The 13,460-nt window shown below is 34.5% G+C and overlaps 3 protein-coding genes and 2 long non-coding RNA genes across 5 annotated transcripts; 1 reads left to right on the top strand and 4 right to left on the bottom strand.

Moving 5' to 3' along the window:
* Positions 1–396: 396 nt before the first annotated feature.
* gammaSnap1 (gamma Soluble NSF attachment protein 1) lies at positions 397–4,353 on the bottom strand. The gene is made up of 7 exons (XM_075310908.1): positions 4,240–4,353; positions 1,683–1,750; positions 1,502–1,617; positions 1,233–1,427; positions 1,109–1,179; positions 660–1,047; positions 397–602 (listed from the first exon to the last, which is right to left on the bottom strand). Exons 1-7 carry the CDS (start codon positions 4,290–4,292, stop codon positions 522–524), a joined length of 972 nt encoding a protein of 323 aa, XP_075167023.1. The 5' UTR covers positions 4,293–4,353; the 3' UTR covers positions 397–521.
* Positions 2,726–4,233, bottom strand: LOC142239133 (uncharacterized). Its single transcript, XR_012722923.1, has 2 exons — positions 3,432–4,233; positions 2,726–2,906 (listed from the first exon to the last, which is right to left on the bottom strand). It is a non-coding gene; the product is annotated as an uncharacterized LOC142239133 (long non-coding RNA).
* A 703-nt stretch (positions 4,354–5,056) lies between the features above and the next one.
* Positions 5,057–5,577, bottom strand: LOC142240208 (uncharacterized). The gene is made up of 2 exons (XR_012723191.1): positions 5,326–5,577; positions 5,057–5,259 (listed from the first exon to the last, which is right to left on the bottom strand). It is a non-coding gene; the product is annotated as an uncharacterized LOC142240208 (long non-coding RNA).
* Positions 5,578–5,838: 261 nt separating this feature from the next.
* RpL39 (ribosomal protein L39) lies at positions 5,839–6,446 on the top strand. The gene is made up of 3 exons (XM_075311906.1): positions 5,839–5,986; positions 6,098–6,201; positions 6,261–6,446. Exons 1-3 carry the CDS (start codon positions 5,984–5,986, stop codon positions 6,307–6,309), a joined length of 156 nt encoding a protein of 51 aa, XP_075168021.1. The 5' UTR covers positions 5,839–5,983; the 3' UTR covers positions 6,310–6,446.
* A 1,812-nt stretch (positions 6,447–8,258) lies between these two features.
* Chi (LIM domain-binding protein 2 Chi) lies at positions 8,259–10,665 on the bottom strand. Its single transcript, XM_075310030.1, has 2 exons — positions 10,571–10,665; positions 8,259–10,217 (listed from the first exon to the last, which is right to left on the bottom strand). The coding sequence occupies exon 2, from the start codon at positions 10,193–10,195 to the stop codon at positions 8,462–8,464; it is 1,734 nt and encodes a 577-aa protein (XP_075166145.1). The 5' UTR covers positions 10,196–10,217; positions 10,571–10,665; the 3' UTR covers positions 8,259–8,461.
* Positions 10,666–13,460: the final 2,795 nt, after the last annotated feature.

The following is a 13,460-nucleotide window of genomic DNA, read 5'->3' as shown; positions in this document are numbered from 1 at the left end:
CAGAAGTACATGCATGAATACGATCATGATCATACCATTTAACATCATGTATATAGCGGACAATTCTGTGGACAATTCTCTCTAACCTATCTAAATTGTAAGACCATGTTCCAGAAAATATTTCAATGCCATAGTTTACAAGAGACATAAGACATTCTAATCCAAACATTTTTGTAATATATTGGCAATCGTCGTATATAGGAAATATTGCCATTAATTTCCCTTGATTGAGATTCTCACACTATTAGTCTGCTGAGAAGGAATCATTACAACACATACGTTAACTGCTCAACTCACCTCTATATGATACTAAATATTTAGTATAAAATCTTTATTACAGCACTAAAATTTGGATAACCCTCTTTCTCTCATCTAATAAAAAGATATTGTAGGGAATACTTGTAACGGTATTGGACTATATTTGGAATGAAGTAGTTTAATAGCAATATTATTAATTATACATCAATATTATGTAATAAATAGCATTTAACATTCAAGCTTATCTTAAACAAATAGTGAGATTAACAGAGACCTCCTTCTTCGTCGTCTTCGTCATTTTGTACTCCAGCATAAGCTCCTGCATCACCACCTGATTTTGATGCCTGTATGTGATATTATAATTTATATTTTGTAGCTCTAAAAAACATGTTGTTACAAACCTCCATATTAGCAGGAGTGTATGAAGCAGTAGCATTTTTAATAACAGCAGGTTTGGAAGCATTCGGTAGTCCATGAGGTAATGGTACAATTAGCGCTAGTTTCGAGTACTCGACGTCCATATGTCTTATGAAAGGTGAGGCTAATGCACGCTTAGCCGTATCGGGATCTTCATCATCATAGGCTTGTAAGAGCATTTCCAATGTTTGTACTTCCTGGGGATCACAACAATTTCCCCATTCTTTGAATGCTTTCTCGGCAGCCACTTGATCTCCCCTGGCTAATTGAACAAGAACCAAAGCAACTGCTAATCTTCCAATTTGACCATAGGATTCTGTTTGTTGGTTGATTCCTATTTCACGTCTTAGTGCATCTGTCGCTTGATCATACCTTCATAATTTCCCATTACAAGTAATATCAAATGCTAAAATATTGTAAACAAAATACTTACATTTGCAATTTCACTAATATGCGAGAAACTTTGCCGGCGTATTCAGCTGCAGTACGTGACGAGTCTTCAATCTGTTAAAGAAATGTTAGGAACAACTCAAAAATTGGAAATGCATTTTTATCACCATGCTAATTTCCAGTGCCTTCTGATAAAAACGGAGAGCTATTTCTGGATGTTTCTGCTCTACAACTTTCGATGCTTTGTCTAATGCGGAGGCGGCAGATTCTGGCGATCCGTGTTGTTGATACAAGTGACAAGCTCTACCCGCATATTCTTCCACACTAAGCAAGTTGTTGGTTTCTTTGCATAACAAAATGATCTGTATGATAGTATAAATATGAAATCGCAACAAATAGTCAACAGAACAATTGTTAAATAGTTGCATAAATTCACCTGCTCATAGCATTTGGCAGCATGGAACCAAGAATTGTTGTTCTTATGACAATCAGCAGCTTTCAGAAAACAGTCTTTACTTTGATCGTAAGACTTGGCTATTCGAAATGCAGTTGCTAAATCATGCAATGCAAATTTTGGGTAAAATATTTTATTTAAACAGTTTTATAAATAAAGCTACCTGCTTTAGTGTAACAATCGGCAGCAGTATCGTATTCAGGACGCCACTTTAATAGCCCTGTCTTGAGGCTGGAAATTATGAGGTAATCATTAGTATGCAAATATTTTCCCAATATGTAGCCACAAGTCATGTCATTTTATATATAATTTACAGACACACAAAATAAAAAAAAAAGGTAAAGTTAAAATAAAATGATGACACATCTTGTCTATTTTGTCAATTATGATACAAGTGGCAAAATTCTTAATTCACGTACTTAACAATAGAAACATAAGTCCTTAGATTGTTTTTACTCTTTCTCAACTGTTTAATCCTAATTAGGATAATTTTGTTCATTGCACAAAGTACTACACAATGAATTTGGCCAATTTTTCATATTTGCTTGGAAACAACACCATCAGAAAGTATGATGGTATGATAAGTATTTCTTTGCGCAACATTGTTTATTACAATTAACATTGTTTATATTTATTTTAATGCTATAGGTCACGATGGATTCAATTTACGTTTTTTGGGCATTGTTTTTCCCCTAGTTGGTAAACACATTCTACACCTTGTTAACACATTACTGACAACGTCGAAGTATCCCCGGGAATGGAAGATAGGCAAGGTAATTCCTATACCAAAGGGCAAATATGTGAATGAATTTAGGCCGATCTCTATTATGCCGATTTTATCAAAAATGGTTGAGCATGTAATGAAAGTGCAAATTCTTGAACATGTGGAGAAATTGTCTTTGTTACATGACAGCCAATGTGGGTTCCGCCGTGGTCGTAGCACAACAGCTCTCCTTGTCGGGTTGACTGATAATGTAAAAGAGAGGGTTAGCAATGGGGGCTGTTGTGTTCTACTATCACTTGATTTGGAAAAGGCATTTGATAAAATCAATTATGGTATAATGATCGAGAAGCTACACGGTGAGTTTGGCTTTTCTACGCCTGCTTGTAGACTGATGCTTTCTTATTTAAGTGATCGGACACAGTATGTAAGTTGTAGTGGTTCTGTGTCTAGCGTTTGTCCCGTCTATAGTGGTGTGCCGCAAGTTTCTGTTCTGGGGCCTTTATTGTTCATAATGTACATAAATGATTTGTTTAGTTGTATTAGTTCCAGGAATTGCTTAACCTTTGCGTTTGCTGATGATGTCCAGATTTTGTTCAAGGGTGACCCAGTCTTTGTGGATGTTTTACAAAGCATCATTGACTTTGCAGTAAATGTTTTAGTTACCTGGTTGGGGAAAAATAAGCTTTCTATTAATGTCAACAAGACAAAGGCAATGTTCTTTGGTAAGATACCGTCCGATGCTATTGTTTCCATTTATAGTGTACCTATAGATGTTGTAAGCAAAATTAAGTGTCTTGGGGTTTTACTTGATGGTGAACTGAGTTTTGAGGCGCATGTAAACTCGTTAATTTCAAGTGTCAACTTTACTTTGAGGAAGTTGTACAATTTGGATTTTTGTTTGCCACGCAGTATAAAGACCTGTGTGGTACATGCCATTGTAATGCCTAGATTTTTGTATGGTCTTGAAGTGTTTTCCGGAAGTCGTGGTTATGTTATTCGTAAGTTACGTCTTCTATTTCATCGTGTTTTGCGTTATGTGTTTGATGTTAAGTGGTATCAGCATATATCGCATTATGTTCTTGATTTTCTGGGTTGTACTTTTGAAGAGTATATTTGTATGAGAAGTTTGTTGTTGTTTTATAAGGTCACTAAATCTGGTTCACCAAGATTTTTAGCAGATTTATTTACCTTCTCCAAATCGTCGAGGAATCCGCAGATTATGATTCCGAAACTAACATCTGTATTAGAAAGATCATTCCAAGTGAGAATCGCCCGTACATACAACCGCCTACCCCTCTTTTTGAAACTATTTAATTGCAACTCGAAAACATATAAAAGTAAACTCCAAGAATACCTTATTCTTAATGATTTGTAATTGATATCTCATGTTTTTTTTTAGTAGTTGTTATCTGGGATTAATAATAAATAAAATCAATTCATTTCATTACATCGGTAAAAGTATTAGTACAAATATAATTAAATTCATTATCTTCAAAAGTAATTGCCATAATTCTTTAATTAATGTACACAATTGTTATTTATGCCCAATAATTTTTTAAATAAATTTTTAAATTTTTAGTTTTAGTTTATTAATGATTTGTTTTTTTTTCAATTTTTTATTAGTTTAATAATTTAGTGTCATGTAATCAAAATGTTTGTTTGTATTTTTATTATCATTGTTATTATTTTTACTTTTAGAAACTTAGTAGTTTACATTAACGGTCTCATTAAATTTTTTTTTGAACTTAAAATTGATTTGTCAGTAGGATATAGAGATACGTTATAGATATCATATTTATTTAATTTTTAATTATTATTATTATTAGTGTTTAAGAAATATTTGAAGTTAACTAACAACACTTTTCTTGTTTTCTCTTTCTCTGGGCGTTAGATCCTATATAATATGGAATATGGATTCATTTTTCGTTGACTTATACAAAATATCTTAATTTTACATAGTAAAACAGTTTTTGGAAAAACCGAAGACATAGTTTACCTTTTCTCTGCCTGCCTGATCAATTCTTGGCCTTCTTCAATTTTACTACTCATTTTATTATTTTTAATTCCTTCCTGCAAAAATCAATAACAAAAAGTATTTGAAGTAGTGTTGGGAGAGTAACGAGTATTTGATTACAAGTACTCGTTACTGAGTACTCAATATCTTCTATACCATCCCAATAAACACAAACGTTAGAAATGGGACGACAATTTTTCTTGCGAGAAATTTTCTTCCCATAATGCGCTTTACAGACTACATTCCGTCCGGAATAACTGATAGTCTGTAAAGCGCATAAGAAATGCATTGCCATTTATGCTAACGAAATTTTAGGTAGCGTTCAATTTCGTAAGCTGGCATGCACCTCTTATGAAAATTTATGTTCATAACAGGGTTGTCAAAAGCATATTTTGGAAAGCAAATATTTAATTTATTACAATTATTGTGTGTGTAAAAGCTTTAAAAGGTCTGTTAAGAATCTACAATTTATTTAAGGAATATTTGGAAGGAATATTAACAATTTTTAAGAGCGATTAGCTCGTTTAATATTTTTGTGTGCATTCCCTGCCAACATTTTTTGAATTTGGGGGCGCTTCTGAGAATCCCCAGTACGTCGAAAACAATCATATACGATATCAAAAACTCGTCGGAAAAGCGCCGTCACTATTGAGAAGTTGTACCACGCCAAGTTACTACAAAAAGGTTTCGCATGAGTGCAATTATTAGGTGCCTTTATAGATCAATTTAGAACGACGCCAATAAGAGACCCTCCAAACAATCAGAAAAAGCACATTTTAAGATAGTGGTAAAAGAATCATTGTGGTCGAGTAAAACACGTTTGCTTAGATATTTATTAATTTGATTAATCATTTACAAATTCTTAAAAATATAACATTTATACCACTATCACGTCACATTTAACATAATTTTTTGCATTAATTATGATGTAGAGTTACAAGTAGCGAGTTACATGTTGCAGCGTCTATCAGCCAGTGTTTTTATTCGATGGAGGCAGCGTGTCTGTAAAATATTTGAAAAACAATCACTTTATTCCATTCGGAAATCAAAAATTGTTCACCAATATACCTTTCACAATTTTAAGCGTAAAATCTATGTTTTCAGAACTTTATTTTCGTTTTTATTTAAATAAAATATAACAAGCTGGTTGCGCTTGGCGTTTCACAAAAAATAAAATGGCTTTTGTAAAAGTAGTGATGGCAAACAACATGTATGAAGAACATTTTGTACTTTATGATATGCTGCCCCCTATCACAGTAGGATGGTTGTAGTGACATTTACGAGTCTGTGGTAGCGATGAAGATGAAATGGAACTTTGAAATGCTGGCAGGGTACTTACCTTTAGAATTGATTTTCAGCAGAAGGAATTCACAAAATATCCATTTTAAACTGATAATAGCATATGAATTAAACTGACGATGTGATGCACATTTTCATCCAGAAGTTGTTGATTTCAACAATTTGTTTTTTTAACAAGTACGCATAATTGTTTCAATAATGGGGGCGCTTTTTAGAATACATTTGAAACATCGTGGTGAGACCCATAAGTGTACCCAAATCAAACAAATGCTGCCAAGCTAGTTCTTCTGATGCCATGTTGTCATCAGTCTCATACTTGTTAATACAGTAATCGGCATTATTTGACGTTTGTTTTATTGTTATCGATTATTATTTGTAATTTGACAACACTTCTTTTCCCTCTTTTGTCTCAAACAAGGAAGACGAGATGGTGCGTATTTCAGAATTAATCCATAAATATAAATGCAATCTCTACATAAAACAAATTTGTGATATTGACAATGTTTACTGATCTTTGTTATCTACATGTTCCAAATTACAGGCGGCCCATAAAACTTTCAGAATCAAGCAGAAGCTTGCCAAAAAGTTGAAGCAAAATCGTTCTGTGCCACAATGGATTCGTTTGCGTACAGGCAACACCATTAGGTATAAATAAATACTCCAATTTTATTATGAGAACTATAATAATGTCTTCCGTTATCTAGGTATAACGCCAAGAGGCGCCACTGGAGACGTACCAAGTTGAAGTTGTAAGCTCTCTCCATTTCTTTCCCGCCAGTGGAATGATTCCGGTAGTTCTACATCTTCAATAATTTAGTACATTCATTGGGATGATGTGTGTCACGACCAAAACAAAAATAAAAGAAATCGCCTTGATTTACAAAAAATAAGATTGTGAGATTCTTATTTATTGGTTACGAGAAACAGTTTGAGAAAAAAATTGCCTTATTTTTATTGGGAATATACTATGAAGAAACGAAGTAAATTGATTAATACTGGGCCGACTAGCACCCATAAAGATATCACCGTATAGTATGTGCGGCATAATATAACATTAAGGGCATATAAAACCGCTAATACATGGTCACTATGTGAGCTAAATTCAAGGTTAGTATCGAGTTCAAACCCGAGGGAAGTAATAAAACTAGGGGGATTCCGCAGTACAATATAATTATTAGCACGCAAATTGTGGGATACACCACATACCCTTCACATAGTTTTATATTAGTATCATAGATACAATCATCATCAAGATTTGTAACACGTATCGAAAACCTTTGTATCGCATGTACTGAGCCACTCAACATTGCAAGCATATATAGCTGAATTAGCATGCTGAAACTGAAAATGGGTTTATATACATCGTAAATAGAATCTGCACCACCTTGGAGTTACACCGCCAAGTACCGGATTAATACCTGAACCTAGATCTCGATTAGGAACAAACAAATTGAATTCATGATTATGTACGTCTCTTCGTTTCTTTAAATTTTAGGTGATTTCAAAAAAAAAAAAATCAGTATTATATATTATTCAATTAAAAATTATTATATGAAAAACAAGAGCGTAATCATTTTATTTTTTTTTTTAATTATGCCTTCAACCTTACGCTTTAATCAAAACCCGAATAAAATTGGTTAATTTCATAGAAAATTGTAACGTTATATTCGAAATTTCCTATTTAAAAAAGTGAAAATTTGGCCATTTTGAATATATTCGAAATTTTTTATTTAAAGTTTTAGTTTCAGTAGTTTCGGGAGCCACCGTGGTGCAATGGCAAACAGTTTTTCAGCGGTGGATTATCCCACCTCAGTCATGCTGGTGACATTTCTGAGGGTTTCAAAGCTTATCTAAGTGGTTTCACTGCAATGTGGAACGCCGTTCGGACTCGGCTATAAAAAGGAGGTCCATTGTCATTGAGCTTAAGATGAAATCGGGCAGCACTCAGTGATAAGAGAGAAGTTCACCAATGTGGTATCACAATGGACTGAATAGTCTAAGTGGGCCTGATACATCGGGCTGCCACCTAACCTAGTTTCAGTAAAAGGAAATTATATTGCACACAAAGTGCAATAAATGGATGAAAAGAGCCCAGTTGTATTTCTTTAAAAATATACTTAACCCATTACCGCCCGTACCCACATGAGGACGCCTGTTTAAAGTCAAACAACTTTAACTAGTTGGTTGACTTTATTTTTGTAATTTTAAATAAATTACAAAATAAACGTATGACAGCTTTATACTGCATCTGATCTATAAAGAAAGTGTCCGTTTTTATGTATATATTTCTATTTAGTCGTTACTGAACTAATAAATCAATTTTTGTCCGGCAGTTTCATTTTGGGTGTTAGTGGGCTAAAAACATTACTGTAGTCTTTGCAAACATTTACCTAGTAATTTATAGTTTCAGAAAATATTTCCAATGAGAACCATATTACTCGTGTGGCAAGTGTTGGATTTTAAATATTCTCAGAGGAAAACCACCTCTGTTTGACCAAAATTACATTGAACACTTAAGGCGGACATATATAAAATAAATTAATAAAATAAATAAAAAAATATTATGTCCTATAACATGTTATGTTAAAAATCGATAAAATTTAAAAATAGCACATAAATAAAACCAATTATGCACTAATCTGATATTCAATAATACCAGTTAAACTAATTCAAATTTATATATGAAAGGAAATTTTCGATACTATTTTTCATTGGTCTTTTATTATATACGATTATGTTTCTGCCTTACATACATACATTAGGTAGGGTATATGGGGCGGCAGTTAATGAGAAATACTTTATCCATTTTACTTATTACTTTGCTCTAATCAATAATTATGTCAAATTAAAACGTTTAACTTATTATAATGTACACTATGATAGATTTTCAAAAAGGTTGGATATTTTACTGCGACACTATCGGACTCTTTTTGTCTATATCGGCCATATTTGCATTATTCTGTACTGACCCACTCCCGGGACTAGCTGGTATTGCACCTGATCTATCCATATTCCAAGGATTTGCACCAGAGATAGGGGAATCCGAATGACCAAATCCGGTGTGATTTTCGTGGTCCATGGCATTGGAACCATCATATTGGGTATTTTCCAAACGAGTAATTAGACGCTCATCTTCTTCACCAAACTCCCCACCCATTAATGTTGGTTCACCTACAACCATAACGTCTTGTGACGACAGTGAAAAGTTATGGCCGGACGGGGAACGCTTTTGATTACTCACGGGCGGCGTGTTTGCGTTTGCGCCCCCGCCCGAGTTTGACCCCTTTCTTTTGCGTCTTTTGTTGGCCGGCCTCTGCGGGTCTTTTTTCCCAGGGGGTGCGACCATCCTTTGCCACTTCTGAAAAAGGGTCGTCTTTAAACAATCGCGTGGACTTAAAGCATATGCCTTGTGGCGAGACATTAATTCCTGCATAGGTTCCAGTATAACGCAGAGCCGCAAGTAATTCAAGGTAGAGTTTGTGATTCCAGCCCGGGTAATATTTTTGGTAATTTGTTCCAGTATCATGGGGTCAGATGGTAAAGATGTTCCAATAACAGATCTGGGAATAAGTTCTCTATGTCCTTTAATGGTCATATGCCATGATTTAATACGCATGTAATCGTCATACATAAATTCCAAAATCAAACGAGCATCAGCACATACTTTGGTAAAGAATGGTTTTCCGTGCTGCGTAATAACTGTGCACTGATCACAATCCAATGTAATAGATGTGTTATGAAATGACTCTTTAGCATGTTTCAATTGGAAATATAAATCCGAAACACCTCCTTCGTAGATGCTTCGGAAAAATCTTGGTATTAATGTGCGTCCAATCGTATAACGTTTGGGTCCATCTTCTAAACAGAATAGAACAGTTAACTTAGCATCGTCCTCAAAGAATTCTGTGGTAAATGAGTCCCACCAGCAGTTATCACTTTCTTCTGTTCTTTGTTGTAGACGTTTATTCATTTCGAATACACGGTGTTCCGTATGGCTAAAGTAAGAATTGTGTCGTCTATAGCCGGGGTCAATACGGTCCATCTGTGGTCCACCCATCATAGGGTGGCCTCCACCATGACCAAAACCTGAAGCAGGAGGCATAGAATTAAATTGGCCACCAACATTAAATACTGCCTGTCCAGGAAAATGTCCACCTTGGTTGTTAAAAGGCGTGCCAGAACTAGCAGGACGACTAAATTGACCCATCCCCGAAGAAGGTGAGCCAAATGGACCCCCTACAGGTCCATTAAAATTTCCCGAATTTGAGGGCTGTGGATATGGGCCAGACATATTTTGTTGCGATACGGGACCTGGTGTTGAAGAACCTGATGGTGCTGGTGATGATGTATACTGTGGCGTATTAGAACCTGTAGGATTAGCATTTGGAAACACCAGTCCCTGGTTACCCGCTGGGGAGTTCTGTCCTCCTTGCGAATATTGCGCATTTGAGCCTCCATAAGGCATATTACCTTGAGCAAAGCCTCCTTGATTTGATCCATCTGGATTTAACGATGGATTGTTGCCGCCGCCGCCCATCATTGAAGGGTTTTCGGGCACATTAACGTTTTTCCAACTTGCATCATCCATTACTGATTGTGAATTTAAATTTGTATTTGTGTTGATACCTCTACGATTCATAACTCAATAGTGCATTTCTTGCCTAAAAAACAAGAAGAAATTTATGTTAACCATTAAGAGAAATCATATATATTTTGAGGGTTCGTTTCCGTGGAGCTCAGGATAGCTAATATTCGATATAGGTAAACATCTCTTGATTGTACTACTATGCCTATCTATTTCACAAATAAAATTTTAAAGGATATGGGGACACTGCTAGCAAACTTGCACTACAATTAACCATTACTACAGATCGTATCACATCTAGCCCTTGCTTAAATATGCCAAAACGCTGGACAACAACGATATATTGATATTTTGTGAACACAGGGGCAAAAAAACAGCAGGATATATTTTCAAAAATATATGTAAAGGATAAATTTAAAAATTAATCACCTTTATTTTTATTGCTCAAGCAAAATTTTCCAATATAGACGCGTATATAAGTATAGACAATTTGTCAAATACATCTAACCAGTGAAGGACGTACCTGAATACACACTTAAAACGTATGGCGCTTTAGAACAGACCTTCAGTGCCAACTCCTATTTGCAAATCAGGCATTAAGAATAATTGTACAATACTTGAATAAAACAGAAACAGCTGTCAACAGTATTCCATTTTCTGCCAAAAAAAATTAATATTTCACTAAACTAATTCAATACCACAATTCTATAATAATTTTGCAAAAATAATGCTGTTGTGCATATGAATAAAATGTATATTTGATTCTAAATTTTTCTGTACGATTTATCTCATAGTGGATCCGTTACTTTTATTTTGATATTTTAAGGCCGGTACTCTGTTCGGTTTTCACGTTGAAACTCCATACAAAACCAAAAAATGCGAAAAATTTGCGAAATTTTTTCCATTTGTGATACTTTGTTTTTTTCGTGTTGAAAAACTGACGTTTATAGCACGGCGCCATTTGCAATGTGAATTAAGAAATAATTTATTTATTAAAAACTATTTGTGCGGGTTTATAAATCAAACACGGACCATATTTTTGTTCCGAAACTATACAAAGGATCAAAGGAATAGCAGATCAATTGCCCAAGGAAAAATAAAATGTTATTTTGTAAAAACAATCAACAACCACCAACTTAATCCAATATCGCTCCCTGTAAAATAGCGCTCCAAGCTACCTAAAAAACGCCGCTTTCTATGTGCGAAATAATGGTTTCCATACAAATTTTTCGCAAGAATGAACATAGTACCGGCCTTTACTGGATAATTGACCCAAGCGGAGTTGCGTCGGTTCAGCCGCTAAGTAGAGACGCAGCCGACGCCGCCAATCAATATTCAAAAATATTTACTTAAAGGCGAGTACTAAGTTCTAGTTAATGCGTAGTACTAAGTTCGTTTTTGCGAAAAACGAATATCTTCATTTATCTCCGTAATTAGGGTCTCAGCCCCAGGGATATTAACTTATTTATGCGAAATAATATACCTGCCTATTTTTTCGTGCGAAAAATCCAGGGTTGTATAAATATGTGTTTGAAAATGCTCGAAACAAAGATTTCGCACTTATTCCGCGCTAACGTTTTTTATATGGAGTATAACAGTTTTTCGTGCGAAAACGTTATTAGTACTAGGCTTAAGCCGGTAAAATAAACAATAAATCAGTAAAATAAATATAAAATTATACATCTTTGATGCAACTTGATGAGGAATAGCCCAAAGCAACTTTTTATAAAGTTTTTACTCTTTAAAATGGATTACTAAAGAAAAGTTATCGTAAAAATGGACGATTTTAGCGGCTAAACTTGAACTTAATACCCACCTTAAATAAGAAAGAGTTATTTATATTTGTAGTATTTTCTGTAAAATTTTTTAACCTTCCACCCACAACCTTTCACTCTCAAGTTGTAATATTATTTTTCCAAAAATCCAACTCAGAAGCATTCTCTGGTCAGAATTCCTCGATTGTTTACACAGTGTTACCGTGTTTTGTGTATGTCAATTTGCCGTACATATCACCCGTACCTATCTGTTTTTGCCAGGGATTTTTTCACAGTAACATAGACCAAGGAAGATATAGACATCTCAAGTGAATTCACAGCGCTGTAGTTTGTCTGCATACCGTAGATGGCTCTTTTTCGTCTGCAATTGAGTGATTTTTTAATTTGACTTTAATTTGTTTTCTTTCCTTTGTTCTCTCGTTGAAACACCAAATATTGTGAAAGTTTATAAAATACTATTCATCCACACCTTTTTTGTAATGCAAATTGACTAATTTATACGGTTATTCTCGTTTTCCAAAAATAAATTGAGTCACTTGACTGCGCAATTGAGTGGAATGACTGCGCACTGCAAATAAACAAAACCATGGTGAATTATAAAGGTATGTCTCTATATTTTCTTGGTCTATGACAGTAAAAACTTGCAAGAGTTAGCACATAAATACCAGCTGTTGCAATATATTTCACAATGTCATTGTAGCATAGACCAAGGAAGGTATAGTCATCTCAAGTGAATTCACAGCGCTGTAGTTTGTTTGCACACCGTAGAGGGCTCTTTTTCGTATGAAATTGAGTGATTTTTTAATTTGGCTTTAATTTGTTTTCTTTCCTTTGTTTTCTTGATGAAACACCAAATATTGTAAAAGCATATAAAATTCTATACATCCACACCTATTTTGTAATGCAAATTGACTGATTTGTACAGTAATTCTCGTTTTGAAAAAAAGAAATTGAGTCACTTGACTGCGCAATCGAGCATAGACCAAGGAAGGTATAGACATCTCAAGTGAATTCACAGCGCTGTAGTTTGTCTGCACACCGTAGATGGCTCTTTTTCGTCTGCAATTGAGTGATTCTTTAATTTGGCTTTAATTTGTTTTCTTTCCTTTGTTCTCTCGTTGAAACACCAAATATTGTGAAAGTTTATAAAATACTATTCATCCACACCTTTTTTGTAATGCAAATTTACTAATTTATACGGTTATTCTCGTTTTCCAAAAAGAAATTGAGTCACTTGACTGCGCAATTGAGTGGAATGACTGCGCACTGCAAATAAACAAAACCATGGAGAATTATCAAGGTATGTCTCTATATTTTCTTGGTCTATGAATTGAGTGGAATGATTGCGCACTGCAAATAAACAAAACCATGGTGAATTGTCATGGTATGTCTCTATTTTAATTGGTCTATGGTGGAATGACTGCGCACTGCAAATAAACAAAACCATGGTGAATTGTCAAGGTATGTCTCTATTTTAATTGGTCTATGATTGTAGTAGCAAATAAACATATTTTTATTGTTGTAATAGGTTCATGGTAAATTCT

Source organism: Haematobia irritans, chromosome 5 (genome assembly GCF_050003625.1).
Source record: "Haematobia irritans isolate KBUSLIRL chromosome 5, ASM5000362v1, whole genome shotgun sequence".
NCBI classification, from domain to species: Eukaryota; Metazoa; Arthropoda; class Insecta; order Diptera; family Muscidae; genus Haematobia; species Haematobia irritans.
This window is presented reverse-complemented; position numbering and strand designations above follow the sequence as displayed.